General features: G+C 55.9%; 16 protein-coding genes and 3 pseudogenes across 16 annotated transcripts; 10 read left to right on the top strand and 9 right to left on the bottom strand. All coding sequences in view use genetic code 6, as the record gives it.

Annotated features, from left to right (window-relative positions):
• Positions 1 to 2: 2 nt before the first annotated feature.
• Positions 3 to 1,175, bottom strand: SS50377_22994 (F420-0:Gamma-glutamyl ligase superfamily protein; the record flags this gene model as incomplete). Its single annotated transcript, XM_067906866.1, has 1 exon — positions 3 to 1,175. One exon carries the CDS (start codon positions 1,173 to 1,175, stop codon positions 3 to 5), a length of 1,173 nt encoding a protein of 390 aa, XP_067766134.1.
• A 318-nt stretch (positions 1,176 to 1,493) lies between these two features.
• On the top strand, positions 1,494 to 2,123 carry SS50377_22993 (Guanine phosphoribosyltransferase; the record flags this gene model as incomplete). Its single annotated transcript, XM_067906865.1, has 1 exon — positions 1,494 to 2,123. One exon carries the CDS (start codon positions 1,494 to 1,496, stop codon positions 2,121 to 2,123), a length of 630 nt encoding a protein of 209 aa, XP_067766133.1.
• Positions 2,124 to 3,015: 892 nt separating this feature from the next.
• On the top strand, positions 3,016 to 4,581 carry SS50377_22992 (Transmembrane domain-containing protein; the record flags this gene model as incomplete). The annotated part of the gene is made up of 1 exon (XM_067906864.1): positions 3,016 to 4,581. One exon carries the CDS (start codon positions 3,016 to 3,018, stop codon positions 4,579 to 4,581), a length of 1,566 nt encoding a protein of 521 aa, XP_067766132.1.
• Positions 4,582 to 5,598: 1,017 nt separating this feature from the next.
• On the bottom strand, positions 5,599 to 6,228 carry SS50377_22991 (Guanine phosphoribosyltransferase; the record flags this gene model as incomplete). Its single annotated transcript, XM_067906863.1, has 1 exon — positions 5,599 to 6,228. The coding sequence occupies one exon, from the start codon at positions 6,226 to 6,228 to the stop codon at positions 5,599 to 5,601; it is 630 nt and encodes a 209-aa protein (XP_067766131.1).
• A 318-nt stretch (positions 6,229 to 6,546) lies between these two features.
• SS50377_22990 (F420-0:Gamma-glutamyl ligase superfamily protein) lies at positions 6,547 to 7,719 on the top strand (the record flags this gene model as incomplete). The annotated part of the gene is made up of 1 exon (XM_067906862.1): positions 6,547 to 7,719. The coding sequence occupies one exon, from the start codon at positions 6,547 to 6,549 to the stop codon at positions 7,717 to 7,719; it is 1,173 nt and encodes a 390-aa protein (XP_067766130.1).
• Positions 7,720 to 7,777: 58 nt separating this feature from the next.
• Positions 7,778 to 8,104, bottom strand: SS50377_22989 (Ubiquitin-2 like Rad60 SUMO-like family and transmembrane domain-containing protein; annotated as a pseudogene).
• A 50-nt stretch (positions 8,105 to 8,154) lies between these two features.
• SS50377_22988 (Hypothetical protein) lies at positions 8,155 to 9,653 on the top strand (annotated as a pseudogene).
• Positions 9,654 to 9,678: 25 nt separating this feature from the next.
• Positions 9,679 to 10,257, top strand: SS50377_22987 (TRAPPC5/Trs31; the record flags this gene model as incomplete). Its single annotated transcript, XM_067906861.1, has 1 exon — positions 9,679 to 10,257. The coding sequence occupies one exon, from the start codon at positions 9,679 to 9,681 to the stop codon at positions 10,255 to 10,257; it is 579 nt and encodes a 192-aa protein (XP_067766129.1).
• A 15-nt stretch (positions 10,258 to 10,272) lies between these two features.
• Positions 10,273 to 10,974, top strand: SS50377_22986 (uncharacterized protein; the record flags this gene model as incomplete). Its single annotated transcript, XM_067906860.1, has 1 exon — positions 10,273 to 10,974. The coding sequence occupies one exon, from the start codon at positions 10,273 to 10,275 to the stop codon at positions 10,972 to 10,974; it is 702 nt and encodes a 233-aa protein (XP_067766128.1).
• Positions 10,975 to 10,982: 8 nt separating this feature from the next.
• SS50377_22985 (uncharacterized protein) lies at positions 10,983 to 11,351 on the bottom strand (the record flags this gene model as incomplete). The annotated part of the gene is made up of 1 exon (XM_067906859.1): positions 10,983 to 11,351. The coding sequence occupies one exon, from the start codon at positions 11,349 to 11,351 to the stop codon at positions 10,983 to 10,985; it is 369 nt and encodes a 122-aa protein (XP_067766127.1).
• Positions 11,352 to 11,841: 490 nt separating this feature from the next.
• On the bottom strand, positions 11,842 to 14,274 carry SS50377_22984 (Peptidase M14 like family protein; the record flags this gene model as incomplete). Its single annotated transcript, XM_067906858.1, has 1 exon — positions 11,842 to 14,274. One exon carries the CDS (start codon positions 14,272 to 14,274, stop codon positions 11,842 to 11,844), a length of 2,433 nt encoding a protein of 810 aa, XP_067766126.1.
• Positions 14,275 to 14,329: 55 nt separating this feature from the next.
• On the top strand, positions 14,330 to 14,698 carry SS50377_22983 (uncharacterized protein; the record flags this gene model as incomplete). The annotated part of the gene is made up of 1 exon (XM_067906857.1): positions 14,330 to 14,698. The coding sequence occupies one exon, from the start codon at positions 14,330 to 14,332 to the stop codon at positions 14,696 to 14,698; it is 369 nt and encodes a 122-aa protein (XP_067766125.1).
• Positions 14,699 to 14,706: 8 nt separating this feature from the next.
• On the bottom strand, positions 14,707 to 15,408 carry SS50377_22982 (uncharacterized protein; the record flags this gene model as incomplete). Its single annotated transcript, XM_067906856.1, has 1 exon — positions 14,707 to 15,408. The coding sequence occupies one exon, from the start codon at positions 15,406 to 15,408 to the stop codon at positions 14,707 to 14,709; it is 702 nt and encodes a 233-aa protein (XP_067766124.1).
• A 15-nt stretch (positions 15,409 to 15,423) lies between these two features.
• Positions 15,424 to 16,002, bottom strand: SS50377_22981 (TRAPPC5/Trs31; the record flags this gene model as incomplete). Its single annotated transcript, XM_067906855.1, has 1 exon — positions 15,424 to 16,002. The coding sequence occupies one exon, from the start codon at positions 16,000 to 16,002 to the stop codon at positions 15,424 to 15,426; it is 579 nt and encodes a 192-aa protein (XP_067766123.1).
• Positions 16,003 to 16,027: 25 nt separating this feature from the next.
• On the bottom strand, positions 16,028 to 17,518 carry SS50377_22980 (uncharacterized protein; the record flags this gene model as incomplete). Its single annotated transcript, XM_067906854.1, has 1 exon — positions 16,028 to 17,518. One exon carries the CDS (start codon positions 17,516 to 17,518, stop codon positions 16,028 to 16,030), a length of 1,491 nt encoding a protein of 496 aa, XP_067766122.1.
• A 50-nt stretch (positions 17,519 to 17,568) lies between these two features.
• On the top strand, positions 17,569 to 17,886 carry SS50377_22979 (Hypothetical protein; annotated as a pseudogene).
• A 58-nt stretch (positions 17,887 to 17,944) lies between these two features.
• SS50377_22978 (F420-0:Gamma-glutamyl ligase superfamily protein) lies at positions 17,945 to 19,117 on the bottom strand (the record flags this gene model as incomplete). The annotated part of the gene is made up of 1 exon (XM_067906853.1): positions 17,945 to 19,117. The coding sequence occupies one exon, from the start codon at positions 19,115 to 19,117 to the stop codon at positions 17,945 to 17,947; it is 1,173 nt and encodes a 390-aa protein (XP_067766121.1).
• A 318-nt stretch (positions 19,118 to 19,435) lies between these two features.
• Positions 19,436 to 20,065, top strand: SS50377_22977 (Guanine phosphoribosyltransferase; the record flags this gene model as incomplete). The annotated part of the gene is made up of 1 exon (XM_067906852.1): positions 19,436 to 20,065. One exon carries the CDS (start codon positions 19,436 to 19,438, stop codon positions 20,063 to 20,065), a length of 630 nt encoding a protein of 209 aa, XP_067766120.1.
• An 892-nt stretch (positions 20,066 to 20,957) lies between these two features.
• Positions 20,958 to 22,592, top strand: SS50377_22976 (Transmembrane domain-containing protein; the record flags this gene model as incomplete). The annotated part of the gene is made up of 1 exon (XM_067906851.1): positions 20,958 to 22,592. The coding sequence occupies one exon, from the start codon at positions 20,958 to 20,960 to the stop codon at positions 22,590 to 22,592; it is 1,635 nt and encodes a 544-aa protein (XP_067766119.1).
• Between the last annotated feature and the right edge of the window lie 84 nt (positions 22,593 to 22,676).

Here is a 22,676-nt window from a genome sequence, read left to right as displayed (position 1 = left end):
CGTCACTCGGCGTAGCTCTTGAAGTAGTTCTGGATCAGCACGAACGGGGTGCCCTTGTCGCCGCTGCCCGTGGTGAGGTCCGCCAGGCTCCCGAGCAGGTCCGTCAGCGCCCGGGGCGTGGTGCCCTGCGCGGCGATGCTGCCCACCAGGTCCGCGCTCTTGCGCCTGATGAGGGCGCGCATGGCCTGCTCCGCCTCCGGGCCGCGCAGCCCGTCCAGCTCGTTGTCCGCGGCGTACTTGAGCTTGATCTCGTTGGGGAGCCCGCCGAGACCCGCCGTGAAGCCGGGGCTCACCACGGGGTCCGCCAGCTCCCAGATGCCGCCGACGGGGTCCTTGAAGGCGCCGTCGCCGAAGACCATGACCTCGAGCGTCCTGCCGGTGCGGGCCAGGAGGTCAGCCTGGATCTGCTCGACCAGGGCCTGCGAGTCGCGGGGGAAGAGCTTCACCTGGTCGTCCCGGGCGAGGTTGCTGCCGAGGAGCCCGAACTGGGGCTGGAAGCCGGAGCCGTCCACGCTGGCTGTGAGCAGGTCGTCCAGGCAGAGCACGGTCCGCGCGCCCTGGCTGAGCAGGCGCTGCTTGGTGCGCCCGCGGGAGTGGATGTCCGCGGCGATGACGACGTCGGTGTAGGCGAGGATGTGCGCGGGGTCGTTGCTCAGCACTATCTCGCAGTTGGGGCCGGCGATGTCTTTGTAGAGGTTAATGTAGTCCACGCCGGTATACTTTAAAACTGTGGATGGAAAGTGCTTCCTGAACTCCACCTCGGTAAAGTTGTCGCAGTGGGGGTTGATATTTTTCGCGAGCAACTCTTCTATCGGAAACAGGGCATCACCCTACTCGTCCGCAGGGTAGGACAGCTGGATGACCACTTTGTCCACGCCCTGCGCGATGCCCTTGAGCAGCATCGAGAAGCGGTTCCGGGACATGATGGGGAACACCAGCCCCACCGTGCCGCCGCCGGTCTTGGCGCGGACGTCGGCCGCGATGGCAGCCGTGGAGGCGTAGTTGCCCTGGGCGCGGGCGACGACGGACTCGGTGATGCAGACCACGTCGCGGTCCTGGAGGGTCACGGAGCTCTCCTGGGCCGCCTTGAGCACGGTATCGACCACGATGGCCCGGAGGTCGTCGCCCTGCTTGATGATCGGGGCGCGGATGCCGCGGGACACAACGCCTAGCATTTTGGGGGTGGGACTCGGTTTATATATACGTATTTTAGTAGATCTACATGATGAAATTTGTGGTTCTGAAAATTGGTTCCCAAGATATATATACTTATTATGCCCCAAATATCATTATCATTATTGAAAACTCAGGTTGAATACTAGTAATTTTCATCTAGTACTCAGAATTAACTTAAAAGTTACATACTAAACATATATATTTATATCATTTTTATTTATGTTTTGTGGTTCAAATTTTGTGGTTTGTTATTTCTTTTTATCTATTTACAAATAAAAACGATTATATTATTATCATTTTTTAACATTCATTTAATAATGTCGACCTGCAAGGTAACAAACCGGCCAATCTCTGAGATAACGGCTGGGATAAGAGCACAATATAACCTTAAGTCAAATGCTCATCTGCTTCTTACTATAGAAGAGGTCCAGTTTATCGTCGAAAAGCTAGCAAGAAATATTGAAAATCACTACAAAGACATAGTAACGGAATCCAACCCTTTGTACATCGTAGGACTCCTAACCGGTGCCTACCACATTGTATCTGATATCACAAGACGTCTTTCCATTCCAGTTCGCGTTTCCTTCATAAAAGTGTCTTCCTATCAGGGGACCGAGTAGCAAGATGCGAAGATCACGGGTGTTACAGATGAAATACGAAGTGCCGAAAATGTGCTAATCGTTGATGAACTCTGGGACACCGGAAACTCCGTTCTGGCGGTCTAGAAGCTGCTGAAAGGCGGAGAAATATGCGTCGCATTTGCGAAGGACATGGGAGCCGTCGGCACTGTCAAATTTCTGGGGAATGCCAGCCTCCCCGACATTTGGTTGCTGGGATACGGCCTGGACTGCAACGGCTACGGCAGAAACTGGCCCTGTGTAGTGTACTTGAATGACTAGGAATTAGCGGCAGTGGCGTAGTTCAGAAGAGAGTTAGCGATTGAGTGAGGAGCTGAGTAGCAATTTACACGCCTGATGCGGTGAAATTAAAAAATCTGACCAGTTGTAAGCCCGTACCACAGTCAGTCAAGATATTCCACGTAACACAGGTCTAGCATATTCAGTGCTTGCAAAATGCAGGACACGATGACGACTACAGCAGTTTCCTGCCATTGACAAGCGAATTCGCGGTTCTGAAGTACCGTCAGCAGTCCCACATATTTAGGACCGTCGCAGCTGCTGGTTCGTCACATCATATCGGTTAATTTCTGCACCTAATGATGATAAGTCCAATGAGTCCACATTTATCACTTGCAGGTTCACCCACAGCTATCCCGGAAATTAGATATGCGCCCTGATAGTGTAGTCACTCACCGTGCAGTTTTGATTTGTTTCGGTGATAGGGTCAGCTGCAAAATCCTCATACCATGGAACATAGCCTGGCTGATGGCGCTAAACTATTCCTACTATATCGAGCTTACTTGAAACAGTGCTATATTAATTATTTGAGTCTGTTGCCGTTGTGAAGCTGAATTTGAATTAGCAAATTCAATTTTAGGTGGAGTATTTGCAGATAATGCGATAGGTAGATAACTAGTTCAATATTTTATGCTAAGGTTTACGGTCAGCTTACATAAGACTTATTTTCACCTAAATCAATTTTTTAGTCTAGAAAAATCAAAGTTGACAACCTGTTGAATTTACTGGTAACAAACTTATAGTTTTATTAATACTGTACATTCGGTAATTACATTTTATAGATCTCTTTAGTTGTTTTAAGTTAAAGTTTAATGCAAGCAAATTTACCGACTATTAACAGATAATTTACGAAATATCTGTTTAAATCAACTCTTATTTTGCTTATCCACTATTAATTTTTAATTACTTGATTAACGGATTAATGCTACTCAAAGTAAGATATTTTAGTTTTGCTAATTGGTAGAATTTAGGTTTAGTTCCGTTTGCATCTACGGTTTGCTTAGTAAACTTTGTAATTTCTTAGCTTAATATAGTATTTTTTATATATCAGATTCTGACGATACTAGAATAAATTTTATGCTTAATTTTCTTAACCTATATAATATTTGTCGTAAAATTAACCAGGACAGTACGCCACTTGCGACGACGAGTGGGCTGGAGGGGCCCAGATGCTCCGAATGCGGGATGTGGTTCTTCGCGCCGGTTTCTCCCGGAAAGTTGCAGAGAGCACAGGTGGACGCTCGTATATGCGCGCAATGGAATGCGGGAGTGGAAGGGAAAGAACGCCCAGGGGAGGCGCCAGGGCTCAGTCGTCGTGCACCACCCGGACAGCCCGCCTGGCGAGCTCGGCAGCGCTCTTCTTGTGGGGCTCCAGCCGCGCCTCCACCACGTCGTAGAAGCACTGGTCGGCCGCCAGGGCCTCGAACACGCCCCTGACCGCGATCACCAGCCAGCCCAGGAAGTCCAGGTCGTAGTTCCGGAGGCCCAGGCAGTTCAGGATGTCCGGCACCGTGTCCAGCAGCGCGGCGTCCCGGTCCAGGCTGATCAGGTCGCACATCTCTCGCTGCCGCGCGGCGTCGAAGGGGACCCGCTGAATCTCCGGCCAGAACTCGGCGCAGAACTCCCCGAACAGCGAGCCGCGGACGATCAGGCCCTGGTAGCAGTGCAGGTCCGCGCGGAGGGTCCCGTCGCCGACGAAGTCCGTGCCAGCCGCCCCCGCACAGGCCTGGCAGATCCCCACCACCAGGTCGCCCTCGTTGTCGTCCAGCTGCACGCCCTCCGAGCACGCCGTGTGGAAGGAGGCGAGGCAGAAGTAGCAGGTGACCACCGGCGCGTCGGACTCGCACGTGCCGCACTCCTCACTCCTGGCGCCGCACGCCCGGCAGGTGAAGATGCCGAAGCCGCCGCGCTGGTTGGTCCCGCTGCCGCAGAGCCAGCACCGCTTCTCGCCCCGCAGGCACGAGTAGCAGAGGAACTCGGCGTCGGTGTTAGCGTAGAGGGGGGACAGGTTGCCGCCCAGCGCTCGGTTGATGCAGGGCTCGCAGAACGCCCGCGAGCAGTGCCCGTCGCAGTAGACGATCTCCATGTGTCCGCCGCAGGAAGCGCAGAGCCCGAAGTTCATTGTGGAGTGTGGAATTTTGCCACTAGGCCGGCGCCAGGAGCGTGGGCAGGCAACCAACGTGATCACGGCCGGGTGCTTGCTGCAGGGCCGGGAGTGAGCCTGCACTTCCTGCTGGGCGGACTTCCCCGCGGTTACCGCGCAGTATTGGCCACGGCAGAAACCGCAGATGTATTATCGTATGTAATAAATAGTGCATTGCAGCTGATAATGAGCCAGAAGAGGGAAGCTCACCCGGCGGAGGGAGCAGGGCCCCTCCAGCCCACTCGTCGTCGCAAGTGGCGTACTGTCCTGGTTAATTTTACGACAAATATTATATAGGTTAAGAAAATTAAGCATAAAATTTATTCTAGTATCGTCAGAATCTGATCTATAAAAAATACTATATTAAGCTAAGAAATTACAAAGTTTACTAAGCAAACCGTAGATGCAAACGGAACTAAACCTAAATTCTACCAATTAGCAAAACTAAAATATCTTACTTTGAGTAGCATTAATCCGTTAATCAAGTAATTAAAAATTAATAGTGGATAAGCAAAATAAGAGTTGATTTAAACAGATATTTCGTAAATTATCTGTTAACAGTCGGTAAATCTGGTTGCATTAAACTTTAACTTAAAACAACTAAAGAGATCTATAAAATGTAATTACCGAATGTACAGTATTAATAAAACTATAAGTTTGTTACCAGTAAATTCAACAGGTTGTCAACTTTGATTTTTCTAGACTAAAAAATTGATTTAGGTGAAAATAAGTCTTATGTAAGCTGACCGTAAACCTTAGCATAAAATATTGAACTAGTTATCTACCTATCGCATTATCTGCAAATACTCCACCTAAAATTGAATTTGCTAATTCAAATTCAGCTTCACAACGGCAACAGACTCAAATAATTAATATAGCACTGTTTCAAGTAAGCTCGATATAGTAGGAATAGTTTAGCGCCATCAGCCAGGCTATGTTCCATGGTATGAGGATTTTGCAGCTGACCCTATCACCGAAACAAATCAAAACTGCACGGTGAGTGACTACACTATCAGGGCGCATATCTAATTTCCGGGATAGCTGTGGGTGAACCTGCAAGTGATAAATGTGGACTCATTGGACTTATCATCATTAGGTGCAGAAATTAACCGATATGATGTGACGAACCAGCAGCTGCGACGGTCCTAAATATGTGGGACTGCTGACGGTACTTCAGAACCGCGAATTCGCTTGTCAATGGCAGGAAACTGCTGTAGTCGTCATCGTGTCCTGCATTTTGCAAGCACTGAATATGCTAGACCTGTGTTATGTGGAATATCTTGACTGACTGTGGTACGGGCTTACAACTGGTCAGATTTTTTAATTTCACCGCATCAGGCGTGTAAATTGCTACTCAGCTCCTCACTCAATCGCTAACTCTCTTCTGAACTACGCCACTGCCGCTAATTCCTAGTCATTCAAGTACACTACACAGGGCCAGTTTCTGCCGTAGCCGTTGCAGTCCAGGCCGTATCCCAGCAACCAAATGTCGGGGAGGCTGGCATTCCCCAGAAATTTGACAGTGCCGACGGCTCCCATGTCCTTCGCAAATGCGACGCATATTTCTCCGCCTTTCAGCAGCTTCTAGACCGCCAGAACGGAGTTTCCGGTGTCCCAGAGTTCATCAACGATTAGCACATTTTCGGCACTTCGTATTTCATCTGTAACACCCGTGATCTTCGCATCTTGCTACTCGGTCCCCTGATAGGAAGACACTTTTATGAAGGAAACGCGAACTGGAATGGAAAGACGTCTTGTGATATCAGATACAATGTGGTAGGCACCGGTTAGGAGTCCTACGATGTACAAAGGGTTGGATTCCGTTACTATGTCTTTGTAGTGATTTTCAATATTTCTTGCTAGCTTTTCGACGATAAACTGGACCTCTTCTATAGTAAGAAGCAGATGAGCATTTGACTTAAGGTTATATTGTGCTCTTATCCCAGCCGTTATCTCAGAGATTGGCCGGTTTGTTACCTTGCAGGTCGACATTATTAAATGAATGTTAAAAAATGATAATAATATAATCGTTTTTATTTGTAAATAGATAAAAAGAAATAACAAACCACAAAATTTGAACCACAAAACATAAATAAAAATGATATAAATATATATGTTTAGTATGTAACTTTTAAGTTAATTCTGAGTACTAGATGAAAATTACTAGTATTCAACCTGAGTTTTCAATAATGATAATGATATTTGGGGCATAATAAGTATATATATCTTGGGAACCAATTTTCAGAACCACAAATTTCATCATGTAGATCTACTAAAATACGTATATATAAACCGAGTCCCACCCCCAAAATGCTAGGCGTTGTGTCCCGCGGCATCCGCGCCCCGATCATCAAGCAGGGCGACGACCTCCGGGCCATCGTGGTCGATACCGTGCTCAAGGCGGCCCAGGAGAGCTCCGTGACCCTCCAGGACCGCGACGTGGTCTGCATCACCGAGTCCGTCGTCGCCCGCGCCCAGGGCAACTACGCCTCCACGGCTGCCATCGCGGCCGACGTCCGCGCCAAGACCGGCGGCGGCACGGTGGGGCTGGTGTTCCCCATCATGTCCCGGAACCGCTTCTCGATGCTGCTCAAGGGCATCGCGCAGGGCGTGGACAAAGTGGTCATCCAGCTGTCCTACCCTGCGGACGAGTAGGGTGATGCCCTGTTTCCGATAGAAGAGTTGCTCGCGAAAAATATCAACCCCCACTGCGACAACTTTACCGAGGTGGAGTTCAGGAAGCACTTTCCATCCACAGTTTTAAAGTATACCGGCGTGGACTACATTAACCTCTACAAAGACATCGCCGGCCCCAACTGCGAGATAGTGCTGAGCAACGACCCCGCGCACATCCTCGCCTACACCGACGTCGTCATCGCCGCGGACATCCACTCCCGCGGGCGCACCAAGCAGCGCCTGCTCAGCCAGGGCGCGCGGACCGTGCTCTGCCTGGACGACCTGCTCACAGCCAGCGTGGACGGCTCCGGCTTCCAGCCCCAGTTCGGGCTCCTCGGCAGCAACCTCGCCCGGGACGACCAGGTGAAGCTCTTCCCCCGCGACTCGCAGGCCCTGGTCGAGCAGATCCAGGCTGACCTCCTGGCCCGCACCGGCAGGACGCTCGAGGTCATGGTCTTCGGCGACGGCGCCTTCAAGGACCCCGTCGGCGGCATCTGGGAGCTGGCGGACCCCGTGGTGAGCCCCGGCTTCACGGCGGGTCTCGGCGGGCTCCCCAACGAGATCAAGCTCAAGTACGCCGCGGACAACGAGCTGGACGGGCTGCGCGGCCCGGAGGCGGAGCAGGCCATGCGCGCCCTCATCAGGCGCAAGAGCGCGGACCTGGTGGGCAGCATCGCCGCGCAGGGCACCACGCCCCGGGCGCTGACGGACCTGCTCGGGAGCCTGGCGGACCTCACCACGGGCAGCGGCGACAAGGGCACCCCGTTCGTGCTGATCCAGAACTACTTCAAGAGCTACGCCGAGTGACGTTTTCCTGCTTATCGCGAGGTGCCGCGGGAGACGACCCGAGTGACACGAAAGAAGCTCACGGAATACCGGCCAGCCCCACGAACAGGGCGAACACCAGGTTGCTGATGACGCCGAAGAACACGCCGACGCGCAGCTCCCCGGGCATGCTGTCGTGCAGCACGAAGGGGAACGCCAGGTCGTTGAACACGAGCCCCACGAGGATCCCGCACACGATCGTCAGCATCTTCTGGAAGCTGCTCATGACGCGGTTCACCGGCTGCACGGCGTTCCCCGGCCCCTCCAGGTTCCTCTCCCGCGCGAGCTGCCACAGGTTCTGGCCGTTCTGGCCGTCGCTCTGCCACTCCACCTCCAGCTTGAGCGCCCGCAGCGGCGTCAGGGGAGTGCGGGCCGCAGCTAGGGGCTGTCTGCGCTCCTTTTCCGCTCGCACCAAAAATGACAGATGGTGCGCGCGCAGCAGACCGCGGCGGGGATGCTCCCCCAGAGTCCCAGGGCCTCCTGACTGCCACGCTGCCGGCCGCAGCCGAGCTTCCCGATCCCTCCGTAGCGCACCTCTCGCTCGACGGCAGGTGGGACGCCGCAGTGCGCCTGGACGCTCTGACCAGCCTGGCCCTCGCCGATATGGACGGGACGGAGCCGCTCAGGTGCGCGGAGAACGTGCGCGATCTGCGGCTGGAGTGCGTGAGCGGTAAGATGGATGTCGGCCCGCCCTCGCCAGGCTCACCATCGTCGACTCGCCCATTATGTGCCGCAACCCCCACGGCGGCGACCTCCCGAACCTGACCGAGGTGATCATATCATGTACGTCAAAGGAGTTTTCAGAACCCTGCGAATTGGCCAGCAACTGGCAGCCGCTGCTCAACATACTATAGGGGGCGAAATAGCTGAAGAACATGACACTGAATCGTAGCGGTACGCCTTACGCGAGTGCGCCGGATATGTCCGGACTTAGATAGCTGGAGATGCTAGCTCTCAATGGAATAACTGGGAGTGTCTACTTTCCCCCCAGCCTGCGGAGCGTCACCCTCACGTTGTGTTCTGTTAATAACTTCTAGTGCGATGCCGATTCGCTGCCGGACCTGCGAGAGATCTTCCTCGATGATGTGTAGTATGATTAACGTTCCTTGAATAGACTATTGAATATGGCTCATGGGTTGCAGAGCCTGACGTTGAAATCTATAAGTACATATTAAGATGATGATTATGATTATGAAATGTGTCCACCATAAATATCTAGACTGACATAGCTGAAGACGCTGGTCCTTGTCGGAATAAAGGGCGATATCTACTTTCGCCCCAGCCTGCGGAGCGTCACCCTCACGGATTGCATCAATTCGATCTTCTACTGCGATGCCGATTCGCTGCCGGACCTACGAGATATATTCCTGAGCCACGTGACCTATGTAAGCACCTCCTTGGCTAGGGTGCTGCAGCTAGCACACGGGCTCCAGCGGCTTATCGTGCGCGGAACCGCTAAGAACAGCACCACGATCTTGGAGCTCTACCTGCAGCCCTCGGTCGTGGTGCTGGAGCTCGATATGGTGCGTCTGGACCGCCTGGTCCTGGTCGGTGCCCCGTGCGTGGAGCGGCTCCGGCTCTGCAACATCCGCACCACGCCGGACCAACTGCCGGCGCTAGCCAGGCTGGTGAGGGTCAGGACGGTCATGCATCTGAACGTTAGCCACATTGGGGCGGGCTCCGGGCGGCAGGATACCGCCAGCCTGTAGCAGTTCGCGCTCCCGGCCTTCATCCGGAGGCCTGGTATGGACATTGAGCTGGACGTCCGGGTGGGGCAGCGGTACGTCCAGCGGGGCAGCATGGTGTACCAGGAGGACGATTCCCAGCCGGTGGCGCTGCCAACGAGGCTGGTGGTGTTCGTGTACCGGCAGAAGATCGAGCCGCTGGGCGTCCTGTGCGGGGCGCTGGTGGAGTGAGCCGCTTCGAATCGCTCCGCTCCCAATGCGGCCCTTCTCGCGGCCCCTCGCAGCGTACGACCAGCGCCTGCGCTCGCGCCAGCCCACGCAGCCCTGCCGGCCGCTCTTCGGCTACCTGCTGTGCGAGTACTTCGCGCACGTGCAGCAGCGGCACCGCGGGCTCCCGGCGGACGAGTACATCACGGCGTGCGAGCAGCGCCTGCAGGCCCTGGGCGTGGAGGCCGGTGCGCGCCTCTGGGAGCAGTTCTGCCTGCGCCGCCTCGAGAGCACGGACCGCGGTGTGCGCGCGCCCCTCGACCTCGGCTCGGCCCAGGACGTGCTGAACGCCGTGCGCGCGCCCTTCTGGGCCTTCCTCTTCGGCGAGGACGAGCGCCGCGACGTGCAGCTGCTGCGCCTGAAGGACAACAACGGCTTCTACCTGATCGAGCGCGAGCCCGCCACCGACCAGTACATCTCCTTCCCCCGCGACTACTCCGGCATCCAGCCCAGCGCGGTGCTCAGCGGCGTCATCCGCGCGGTCCTCGGCTGCTGCGGCTTCGAGAGCGCCGTGAAGGTGTTCCTGAGCGAGGGCCTCACCTACTACGAGGTCGTCCTCCACGAGTGATTTCCGCTCCCCACAATGCGCTCCCTCACCGCCGCCCAGCTCCGCGCCGCCATCGGGCTCGTGCCGCTCATCCCGCCGCCCGAGTTCGAGGCAGCCGTGCGCACCAGGCGGCCCGCGCTGTTCGTGACGCCCGGGGCGTACCAGCTGCTGTACGACGCCGTCACCGCCCTGCCCAAGCAGCTGGTGCTCGCCGCCGCCCGCCACACGCTCGTCGTCGGCCAGGACACCGGCCCCGAGCTCCCCGACGAGACGCTCCGCACGCTGCAGGCCGCGGACCGGCATGCGCTGTGGGTCCGCGCCGGCGTGTCCAAGGTGCAGCTGCAGGCCATGCTCGCGGCGGACTTCCCGGGGCGGCGCGCGAGGCCCGTGACGCTGACGATGCGCGGGCAGCAGGGCGGCCAGGCGCAGGCCAACCTGGTGTTCCTGGCCGCGCTCCGCCCCGCGCTGCCCTTCTGCGCCCGCGAGCTGTACCCCACCGGCGGGATGGGCGGCTACCCCGGCAGCCAGGCGCGCACGCACTTCGCCGCGAACTTCTGGCTGCACCTGCTGCTGCGCGGCGAGCTCTCGGGCCAGCTCGCGGCGTCGCTCCCCGAGGGCCGCGCGCACGGGGGCCAGGCGGAGTACCCCTCGGACAAGACGCCCCACGTGGCGGCCCTGCAGGAGCACCTGGAGCACGTGGTGCACGCGCGCGTGGCGGCCTTCCTGGGCTCCGAGTGACCGCATGCTCACTCCACCAGCGCCACCGTCCGCCCGGCGTACCCCAGAAGCATCCGGGCCGGCCCGCTGTCCGGCGGCCTGCGGTGGAAGTAGGTCACTTGCAGCAGCGCGCCCGGTCCGGTAGGGCCCAGTGCCCGCAGGATGCCCGCGCAGCTCGCCTTGCTGAGGTGCTCCAGCTCGGCCCTGCGCTGCCGGCTGCGGGTCTGCACCCAGAACCGCGGCGCGGGCGGGCGGAGGCGCAGCGGCTGCAGGGCCGTCCAGAGCGCGCGGACCAGCCCGTTCACCAGCACCTGCCGCCCCAGCTGCAGCCTCAGCACGCGGTACGGCTGCCTCCCCCCGACCCTGACCGTAAGCTGGGCGTGCACCATTTCGCTCATTTCAGTGAAAATTTTACACTTATTATATATTCTATTGTGCACTTTAAATTCAATAACTTTATTTTTGCAGCATAGGATGGACTGGCAAAAAAATTGATTCTTGAAGATAAATATAGGTAATTCTACTCCAAATTACCGAGCCGATGCTCCAGAATTGCAAAATTTCCTGTCTATAACTGCTATATTTTATCAGGCCACCACCCAACTACAGCTAGACTAAGCTAATTGTACATTCACCGCAATCCTCAGTTTAGTGTTGTTTAAACAGTTCTAGTATTATATTATCGGATATTGATAATATGTTACATCCAAGGTTCACCAGGCAGTGCAGGCTGCTAGAAATAATGTTCAATAACTGAACCGAAGAAACGCTCGGAATAGACTCACATACGCCGAAACATATCATATTTTGGATATTACACCATGTAGTGGTAGCTGGTAGCTCCTTCCTATCATAATAGGCTTTCTCCAATACAGAAACCAGATCAGCTCACTTTTTGGTATTCTTTCCTTTTTTACCTTTTTTACCTTTTTTCTTCTTTTTTTCCGGCACAGGGTACCATTACTTTATGATATCGCTCATTTTGAGTTTGTCATCTCTTACTTATTCCGGATCAATTACGATATCAACGTCCCACTCCTCCTCAGAATCTGTCAACAGCTTCAGCTCCTGCCTGAGGTCGAAGATCAGGTTCAGGTCGATCGCATGGTTGATCTTGTCCAGTGTCTTCAACTGAATGTCCGACTTCTTCGCAAGCGCCCAGAGTTTAAATTTCATCATTTTCTGGCATGAGGGCCCCAGATCTTTCGATTTCAGCAGCGATAGTGTGCCCTAGCGCGTAACCGCAATCTTGAGAGACTCACCGAGCCAGTTCGCGTACTAGGCCTATAGATCCTCTAATATTTCGTCGAAAAGCTCAAAATCATCTTTAACCTGCCTAGCGATCGAAGCTGCCAATGTAATTCCAAAATTTTAATAGTCTTATATATCGAAATAATTACATTTTGAAATATCGCTTTTATCGGTTTTTCCGTAGAATTGGCTCAAATAAACCTTGAAAGCGAACCTGCAACCGTATTTCTTGCTCAAAATCGCGCCGAAGCCCTCTTTTTCCACCGCCGAAACTACCGACAAATGCTCGAATTTGAACTCGTATTTCTGCATAATCTGGCGGCTGAACTGTGCGATCAGCGCCGGCAGCACGAACTCGCCCAGGGCGCCGTTCTCGGCCTCAAATGTTTTGAGCTCTGCCACAACCTCCTACTGCGCAGCTGCGACATGCTCCTGATCGCCTTTGAGCTTATCCGTCGATACGCCGTCCTGCTCGACGCGGCTCACCGACTCCTCGTCGAAGTAGCTCTGCAGGTGCTGTGCTGAGTCCACGAACGGCAGGAAGCCTGCGGCTCCGGCCGTCTGCCAGAACTTCTAGGTTAGCGCCGTATTGGACACCTTTTCGAAGGTCTGAATTTTGATTTCCGGGCTCGAAATCGACTCCGCGAAGTCGAAAGAGTGCGTTATTTGGAGGTTCTGGTCTACGTACTTCTAAATCTGGGCACCCATGGCCCTGAACGTCTGGTTTTGCGCCAGAATCGGCTCGGCTTTGTTGAGATTTACGCCGTCGAAGTTTTTGGTAGAATTTCCGAGGATCACCGCGTCTATGTTCACGAGCGGGAAAATGGCGATAACGAAATTGTTCAGGATCAGCTGCTGGTAGTTCGTTAGCTGCTTCATGAACTGCCTGTAGCGCACTTTTTCGTCCTCGTCGGTGATCATCTCGCACTGTTTTTCGAAAATGTGGTCCTTTCGGCCCAGCAAGAAGTCGATAAAGCCCTCGATCGCGTAGTTGCCGCTTGTGTCCTGGCTGTGGATTCTGGCTGAGATGACGATCACGTATTTCGGATTTTGCGTCCGGTCGATTTCGATAAACGGCACCTGATTGAAGCACTCAGAGTTCGTCAGCTTCTTCAGTTTGATGAATTTGAACTCCCTGAGCGAATTTGCGTAGTTGATGTACTGCGTGTACGTGTAGGGATAGTTGCTCGCGAAATACAGCGTTTCCTGGTCCATTTCCACGTCGAAAATGAAGCTGTAAGCTGCCTTTTCCACGTTAGCATTTTTCGCGTTTTTGACGACTTTTTCGACGATTTGGTTCCGGTTTTCGTTCAGAATGTTCTCGTAGTACTCAGCGGTCTTGAGCATCCGGCTCGCCGAGCCGCTGACGCCGCAAAACGCGCTCCTGTGCCACCCCGCGCCCTCCCTGAAAACGAGCATCCGGTACCCGTTCGGGAGGCGCATTTGGCTGAAATTGTTGATGCGGAACTGGTACTTCGCGCCCTTCGCGCCGCCCTGGACGCCGAAGAACCACCAGAAGCCGCCGCTGATCTGCCGGTAGTCCGGGAACAGGTAGAGCTCGTAGGTGGTCGTCCCCGCGAATTTGAAGACCTGGAAGAGGTTTGAGGACTCGAACTTCGCGTCGAAGGCGATGTCGGACTTCGCGGCCTTGCAGTGCTGGAACGGCTTCTGGGCCAGCGACACCAGGTAGTGGAACACCGTGTCCTTCGGGAGCTTCTGCGTAAGCTGCTGGTTCAGCTGCTGGCCGACGTACAGCGCGTATTCTGATACGTTGAACGTGAAGTTTGAACATTGCGGCTCCGGGGTGAAGAGGTTCAAAATGTTGGGCGCTGTGCTCTTCAAGATCGTGCTCTTCAATTTCGGCTGCTGCTGTGTGAATTTTTCATTTTCGGGTACATCCTGCGCCTCCTCGGCGTGGTTGAGCGTGGAGTCGAAGGTGAGGAAGTCCCAGGGGGCCTGGACGGACGCCGGGAGCCGCGTCTGCGAAATTATGGTGCTTGATGGTAGGTAGACGCCGCCGAGTGACAGCAGATGCTTCATGATCTCTGACTGCAGCTCTGGCGTGCTCATTTTTGGGACTAATGGAAATTTGCCACTAATATTATCTAATAGTAGTGCCTCTGAAATGAGCGAAATGGTGCACGCCCAGCTTACGGTCAGGGTCGGGGGGAGGCAGCCGTACCGCGTGCTGAGGCTGCAGCTGGGGCGGCAGGTGCTGGTGGACGGGCTGGTCCGCGCGCTCTGGACGGCCCTGCAGCCGCTGCGCCTCCGCCCGCCCGCGCCGCGGTTCTGGGTGCAGACCCGCAGCCGGCAGCGCAGGGCCGAGCTGGAGCACCTCAGCAAGGCGAGCTGCGCGGGCATCCTGCGGGCACTGGGCCCTACCGGACCGGGCGCGCTGCTGCAAGTGACCTACTTCCACCGCAGGCCGCCGGACAGCGGGCCGGCCCAGATGCTACTGGAGTACGCCGGACGGACGGTGGCGCTGGTGGAGTGAGCATGCGGTCACTCGGAGCCCAGGAAGGCCGCCACGCGCGCGTGCACCACGTGCTCCAGGTGCTCCTGCAGGGCCGCCACGTGGGGCGTCTTGTCCGAGGGGTACTCCGCCTGGCCCCCGTGCGCGCGGCCCTCGGGGAGCGACGCCGCGAGCTGGCCCGAGAGCTCGCCGCGCAGCAGCAGGTGCAGCCAGAAGTTCGCGGCGAAGTGCGTGCGCGCCTGGCTGCCGGGGTAGCCGCCCATCCCGCCGGTGGGGTACAGCTCGCGGGCGCAGAAGGGCAGCGCGGGGCGGAGCGCGGCCAGGAACACCAGGTTGGCCTGCGCCTGGCCGCCCTGCTGCCCGCGCATCGTCAGCGTCACGGGCCTCGCGCGCCGCCCCGGGAAGTCCGCCGCGAGCATGGCCTGCAGCTGCACCTTGGACACGCCGGCGCGGACCCACAGCGCATGCCGGTCCGCGGCCTGCAGCGTGCGGAGCGTCTCGTCGGGGAGCTCGGGGCCGGTGTCCTGGCCGACGACGAGCGTGTGGCGGGCGGCGGCGAGCACCAGCTGCTTGGGCAGGGCGGTGACGGCGTCGTACAGCAGCTGGTACGCCCCGGGCGTCACGAACAGCGCGGGCCGCCTGGTGCGTACGGCTGCCTCGAACTCGGGCGGCGGGATGAGCGGCACGAGCCCGATGGCGGCGCGGAGCTGGGCGGCGGTGAGGGAGCGCATTGTGGGGAGCGGAAATCACTCGTGGAGGACGACCTCGTAGTAGGTGAGGCCCTCGCTCAGGAACACCTTCACGGCGCTCTCGAAGCCGCAGCAGCCGAGGACCGCGCGGATGACGCCGCTGAGCACCGCGCTGGGCTGGATGCCGGAGTAGTCGCGGGGGAAGGAGATGTACTGGTCGGTGGCGGGCTCGCGCTCGATCAGGTAGAAGCCGTTGTTGTCCTTCAGGCGCAGCTGCTGCACGTCGCGGCGCTCGTCCTCGCCGAAGAGGAAGGCCCAGAAGGGCGCGCGCACGGCGTTCAGCACGTCCTGGGCCGAGCCGAGGTCGAGGGGCGCGCGCACACCGCGGTCCGTGCTCTCGAGGCGGCGCAGGCAGAACTGCTCCCAGAGGCGCGCACCGGCCTCCACGCCCAGGGCCTGCAGGCGCTGCTCGCACGCCGTGATGTACTCGTCCGCCGGGAGCCCGCGGTGCCGCTGCTGCACGTGCGCGAAGTACTCGCACAGCAGGTAGCCGAAGAGCGGCCGGCAGGGCTGCGTGGGCTGGCGCGAGCGCAGGCGCTGGTCGTACGCTGCGAGGGGCCGCGAGAAGGGCCGCATTGGGAGCGGAGCGATTCGAAGCGGCTCACTCCACCAGCGCCCCGCACAGGACGCCCAGCGGCTCGATCTTCTGCCGGTACACGAACGCCGCCAGCCGCGTTGGCAGCGCCACCGGCTGGGAATCGTCCTCCTGGTACACCATGCTGCCCCGCTGGACGTACCGCTGCCCCACCTGGACGGCCAGCTCAATGTCCACACCAGGCCTCCGGATGAAGGCCGGGAGCGCGAACTGCTACAGGCTGGCGGTATCCTGCTGCCCGGAGCCCGCCCCAATGTGGCTAACGTTCAGATGCATGACCGTCCTGACCCTCACCAGCCTGGCTAGCGCCGGCAGTTGGTCCGGCGTGATGCGGATGTTGCAGAGCCGGAGCCGCTCCACGCACGGGGCACCGACCAGGACCAGGCGGCCCAGACGCACCCTATCGAGCTCCAGCACCACGACCGAGGGCTGCAGGTAGAGCGCCAAGACCGTGGTGCTGTTCTCAGCGGTTCCGCGCACGATAAGCCGCTGGAGCCCGTGTGCTAGCTACAGCACCCTGGCCATGGAGGTGCTTACATAGGTCACGTGGCTCAGGAATATATCTCGTAGGTCCGGCAGCGAATCGGCATCGCAGTAGAATTTATTAACAGAACACTGCGTGAGGGTGACGCTCCGCAGGCTGGGGTGAAAGTAGATATCGCCCTTCATTCCATCAAGTACCAGCGTCTCAAGCTATTTCAGTCTAGATATTTATGGTGGACACATTACATAATCATAGTAAAATGAATCGTTATATGTCAACGTCAGACTGCGTAACCCGTTCGCCCTTCCCAATATTCTATCCAAGGATAATTAATCACACTTTATAAGGTCGAGACAGATATATCGGAGGTCCGGTAGCGAATCGGCATCGCACTAGAAGACCGAATCGGTACACTTCGTGAGGGTGACGCTCCGCAGGCTGGGGGGAAAGTAGATACTGCCAGTTATTCCATTGAGAGCTAGCATCTCCAGCTATCTAAGTCCGGACATATCCGGCGCACTAGCGTAAGGCGTACCGCTACGATTCAGTGTCATGTTCTTCAGCTATTTCGCCCCCTATAGTATGTTGAGCAGCGGCTGCCAGTTGCTGGCCAATTCGCAGGGTTCTGAAAACTCCTTTGACGTACATGATATGACCACCTCGGTCAGGTTCGGGAGGTCGCCGCCGTGGGGGTTGCGGCACACAATGGGCGAGTCGACGATGGTGAGCCTGGCGAGGGCGGGGCCGACATCCATCTTGCCGCTCACGCGCTCCAGCCGCAGATCGCGCACGCTCTCCGCGCACCTGAGCGGCTCCGTCCCGTCCATATCGGCGAGGGCCAGGCTGGTCAGAGCGTCCAGGCGCACTGCGGCGTCCCACCTGCCGTCGAGCGAGAGGTGCGCTACGGAGGGATCGGGAAGCTCGGCTGCGGCCGGCAGCGTGGCAGTCAGGAGGCCCTGGGACTCTGGGGGAGCATCCCCGCCGCGGTCTGCCGCGCGCGCACCATCTGTCATTTTTGGTGCGAGCGGAAAAGGAGCGCAGACAGCCCCTAGCTGCGGCCCGCACTCCCCTGACGCCGCTCAAGCTGGAGGTGGAGTGGCAGAGCGACGGCCAGAACGGTCAGAACCTGTGGCAGCTCGCGCGGGAGAGGAACCTGGAGGGGCCGGGGAACGCCGTGCAGCCGGTGAACCGCGTCATGAGCAGCTTCCAGAAGATGCTGACGATCGTGTGCGGGATCCTCGTGGGGCTCGTGTTCAACGTCCTGGCGTTCCCCTTCGTGCTGCACGACAGCATGCCCGGGGAGCTGCGCGTCGGCGTGTTCTTCGGCGTCATCAGCAACCTGGTGTTCGCCCTGTTCGTGGGGCTGGCCGGTATTCCGTGAGCTTCTTTCGTGTCACTCGGGTCGTCTCCCGCGGCACCTCGCGATAAGCAGGAAAACGTCACTCGGCGTAGCTCTTGAAGTAGTTCTGGATCAGCACGAACGGGGTGCCCTTGTCGCCGCTGCCCGTGGTGAGGTCCGCCAGGCTCCCGAGCAGGTCCGTCAGCGCCCGGGGCGTGGTGCCCTGCGCGGCGATGCTGCCCACCAGGTCCGCGCTCTTGCGCCTGATGAGGGCGCGCATGGCCTGCTCCGCCTCCGGGCCGCGCAGCCCGTCCAGCTCGTTGTCCGCGGCGTACTTGAGCTTGATCTCGTTGGGGAGCCCGCCGAGACCCGCCGTGAAGCCGGGGCTCACCACGGGGTCCGCCAGCTCCCAGATGCCGCCGACGGGGTCCTTGAAGGCGCCGTCGCCGAAGACCATGACCTCGAGCGTCCTGCCGGTGCGGGCCAGGAGGTCAGCCTGGATCTGCTCGACCAGGGCCTGCGAGTCGCGGGGGAAGAGCTTCACCTGGTCGTCCCGGGCGAGGTTGCTGCCGAGGAGCCCGAACTGGGGCTGGAAGCCGGAGCCGTCCACGCTGGCTGTGAGCAGGTCGTCCAGGCAGAGCACGGTCCGCGCGCCCTGGCTGAGCAGGCGCTGCTTGGTGCGCCCGCGGGAGTGGATGTCCGCGGCGATGACGACGTCGGTGTAGGCGAGGATGTGCGCGGGGTCGTTGCTCAGCACTATCTCGCAGTTGGGGCCGGCGATGTCTTTGTAGAGGTTAATGTAGTCCACGCCGGTATACTTTAAAACTGTGGATGGAAAGTGCTTCCTGAACTCCACCTCGGTAAAGTTGTCGCAGTGGGGGTTGATATTTTTCGCGAGCAACTCTTCTATCGGAAACAGGGCATCACCCTACTCGTCCGCAGGGTAGGACAGCTGGATGACCACTTTGTCCACGCCCTGCGCGATGCCCTTGAGCAGCATCGAGAAGCGGTTCCGGGACATGATGGGGAACACCAGCCCCACCGTGCCGCCGCCGGTCTTGGCGCGGACGTCGGCCGCGATGGCAGCCGTGGAGGCGTAGTTGCCCTGGGCGCGGGCGACGACGGACTCGGTGATGCAGACCACGTCGCGGTCCTGGAGGGTCACGGAGCTCTCCTGGGCCGCCTTGAGCACGGTATCGACCACGATGGCCCGGAGGTCGTCGCCCTGCTTGATGATCGGGGCGCGGATGCCGCGGGACACAACGCCTAGCATTTTGGGGGTGGGACTCGGTTTATATATACGTATTTTAGTAGATCTACATGATGAAATTTGTGGTTCTGAAAATTGGTTCCCAAGATATATATACTTATTATGCCCCAAATATCATTATCATTATTGAAAACTCAGGTTGAATACTAGTAATTTTCATCTAGTACTCAGAATTAACTTAAAAGTTACATACTAAACATATATATTTATATCATTTTTATTTATGTTTTGTGGTTCAAATTTTGTGGTTTGTTATTTCTTTTTATCTATTTACATATAAAAACGATTATATTATTATCATTTTTTAACATTCATTTAATAATGTCGACCTGCAAGGTAACAAACCGGCCAATCTCTGAGATAACGGCTGGGATAAGAGCACAATATAACCTTAAGTCAAATGCTCATCTGCTTCTTACTATAGAAGAGGTCCAGTTTATCGTCGAAAAGCTAGCAAGAAATATTGAAAATCACTACAAAGACATAGTAACGGAATCCAACCCTTTGTACATCGTAGGACTCCTAACCGGTGCCTACCACATTGTATCTGATATCACAAGACGTCTTTCCATTCCAGTTCGCGTTTCCTTCATAAAAGTGTCTTCCTATCAGGGGACCGAGTAGCAAGATGCGAAGATCACGGGTGTTACAGATGAAATACGAAGTGCCGAAAATGTGCTAATCGTTGATGAACTCTGGGACACCGGAAACTCCGTTCTGGCGGTCTAGAAGCTGCTGAAAGGCGGAGAAATATGCGTCGCATTTGCGAAGGACATGGGAGCCGTCGGCACTGTCAAATTTCTGGGGAATGCCAGCCTCCCCGACATTTGGTTGCTGGGATACGGCCTGGACTGCAACGGCTACGGCAGAAACTGGCCCTGTGTAGTGTACTTGAATGACTAGGAATTAGCGGCAGTGGCGTAGTTCAGAAGAGAGTTAGCGATTGAGTGAGGAGCTGAGTAGCAATTTACACGCCTGATGCGGCGAAATTAAAAAATCTGACCAGTTGTAAGCCCGTACCACAGTCAGTCAAGATATTCCACGTAACACAGGTCTAGCATATTCAGTGCTTGCAAAATGCAGGACACGATGACGACTACAGCAGTTTCCTGCCATTGACAAGCGAATTCGCGGTTCTGAAGTACCGTCAGCAGTCCCACATATTTAGGACCGTCGCAGCTGCTGGTTCGTCACATCATATCGGTTAATTTCTGCACCTAATGATGATAAGTCCAATGAGTCCACATTTATCACTTGCAGGTTCACCCACAGCTATCCCGGAAATTAGATATGCGCCCTGATAGTGTAGTCACTCACCGTGCAGTTTTGATTTGTTTCGGTGATAGGGTCAGCTGCAAAATCCTCATACCATGGAACATAGCCTGGCTGATGGCGCTAAACTATTCCTACTATATCGAGCTTACTTGAAACAGTGCTATATTAATTATTTGAGTCTGTTGCCGTTGTGAAGCTGAATTTGAATTAGCAAATTCAATTTTAGGTGGAGTATTTGCAGATAATGCGATAGGTAGATAACTAGTTCAATATTTTATGCTAAGGTTTACGGTCAGCTTACATAAGACTTATTTTCACCTAAATCAATTTTTTAGTCTAGAAAAATCAAAGTTGACAACCTGTTGAATTTACTGGTAACAAACTTATAGTTTTATTAATACTGTACATTCGGTAATTACATTTTATAGATCTCTTTAGTTGTTTTAAGTTAAAGTTTAATGCAAGCAGATTTACCGACTGTTAACAGATAATTTACGAAATATCTGTTTAAATCAACTCTTATTTTGCTTATCCACTATTAATTTTTAATTACTTGATTAACGGATTAATGTTACTCAAAGTAAGATATTTTAGTTTTGCTAATTGGTAGAATTTAGGTTTAGTTCCGTTTGCATCTACGGTTTGCTTAGTAAACTTTGTAATTTCTTAGCTTAATATAGTATTTTTTATATATCAGATTCTGACGATACTAGAATAAATTTTATGCTTAATTTTCTTAACCTATATAATATTTGTCGTAAAATTAACCAGGACAGTACGCCACTTGCGACGACGAGTGGGCTGGAGGGGCCCAGATGCTCCGAATGCGGGATGTGGTTCTTCGCGCCGGTTTCTCCCGGAAAGTTGCAGAGAGCATAGGTGGACGCTCGTATATGCGCGCAATGGAATGCGGGAGTGGAAGGGAAAGAACGCCCAGGGGAGGCGCCAGGGCTCAGTCGTCGTGCACCACCCGGACAGCCCGCCTGGCGAGCTCGGCAGCGCTCTTCTTGTGGGGCTCCAGCCGCGCCTCCACCACGTCGTAGAAGCACTGGTCGGCCGCCAGGGCCTCGAACACGCCCCTGACCGCGATCACCAGCCAGCCCAGGAAGTCCAGGTCGTAGTTCCGGAGGCCCAGGCAGTTCAGGATGTCCGGCACCGTGTCCAGCAGCGCGGCGTCCCGGTCCAGGCTGATCAGGTCGCACATCTCTCGCTGCCGCGCGGCGTCGAAGGGGACCCGCTGAATCTCCGGCCAGAACTCGGCGCAGAACTCCCCGAACAGCGAGCCGCGGACGATCAGGCCCTGGTAGCAGTGCAGGTCCGCGCGGAGGGTCCCGTCGCCGACGAAGTCCGTGCCAGCCGCCCCCGCACAGGCCTGGCAGATCCCCACCACCAGGTCGCCCTCGTTGTCGTCCAGCTGCACGCCCTCCGAGCACGCCGTGTGGAAGGAGGCGAGGCAGAAGTAGCAGGTGACCACCGGCGCGTCGGACTCGCACGTGCCGCACTCCTCACTCCTGGCGCCGCACGCCCGGCAGGTGAAGATGCCGAAGCCGCCGCGCTGGTTGGTCCCGCTGCCGCAGAGCCAGCACCGCTTCTCGCCCCGCAGGCACGAGTAGCAGAGGAACTCGGCGTCGGTGTTAGCGTAGAGGGGGGACAGGTTGCCGCCCAGCGCTCGGTTGATGCAGGGCTCGCAGAACGCCCGCGAGCAGTGCCCGTCGCAGTAGACGATCTCCATGTGTCCGCCGCAGGAAGCGCAGAGCCCGAAGTTCATTGTGGAGTGTGGAATTTTGCCACTAGGCCGGCGCCAGGAGCGTGGGCAGGCAACCAACGTGATCACGACCGGGTGCTTGCTGCAGGGCTGGAAGTGAGCCTGCACTTCCTGCTGGGCGGACTTCCCCGCGGTTACCGCGCAGTATTGGCCACGGCAGAAACCGCAGATGTATTATCGTATGTAATAAATAGTGCATTGCAGCTGATAATGAGCCAGAAGAGGGAAGCTCACCCGGCGGAGGGAGCAGGGCCCCTCCAGCCCACTCGTCGTCGCAAGTGGCGTACTGTCCTGGTTAATTTAACCTCAAATGCCAAATATACTAATTTTATCAGGTTATTTAACGTTAATATATTTACAATGTTTAAAAATGAAGAGGTTATTGATAATATTAAGCTAATTGTTATCTAATTGTCCAGATTATAGTAAAATAACTGATTTATTTTTATATAAAATTGAATATTTATAATATATGCAATGTTATTTATGATTATTTAGTAATACTTAAACTTATAAAAACAT

Source organism: Spironucleus salmonicida, chromosome 3 (genome assembly GCF_000497125.1).
Source record: "Spironucleus salmonicida strain ATCC 50377 chromosome 3, whole genome shotgun sequence".
Classification (NCBI taxonomy): domain Eukaryota; phylum Fornicata; order Diplomonadida; family Hexamitidae; genus Spironucleus; species Spironucleus salmonicida.
Note: the sequence above shows the minus strand (reverse complement) of the source record. Positions and strands in the feature narration are given on the sequence as shown.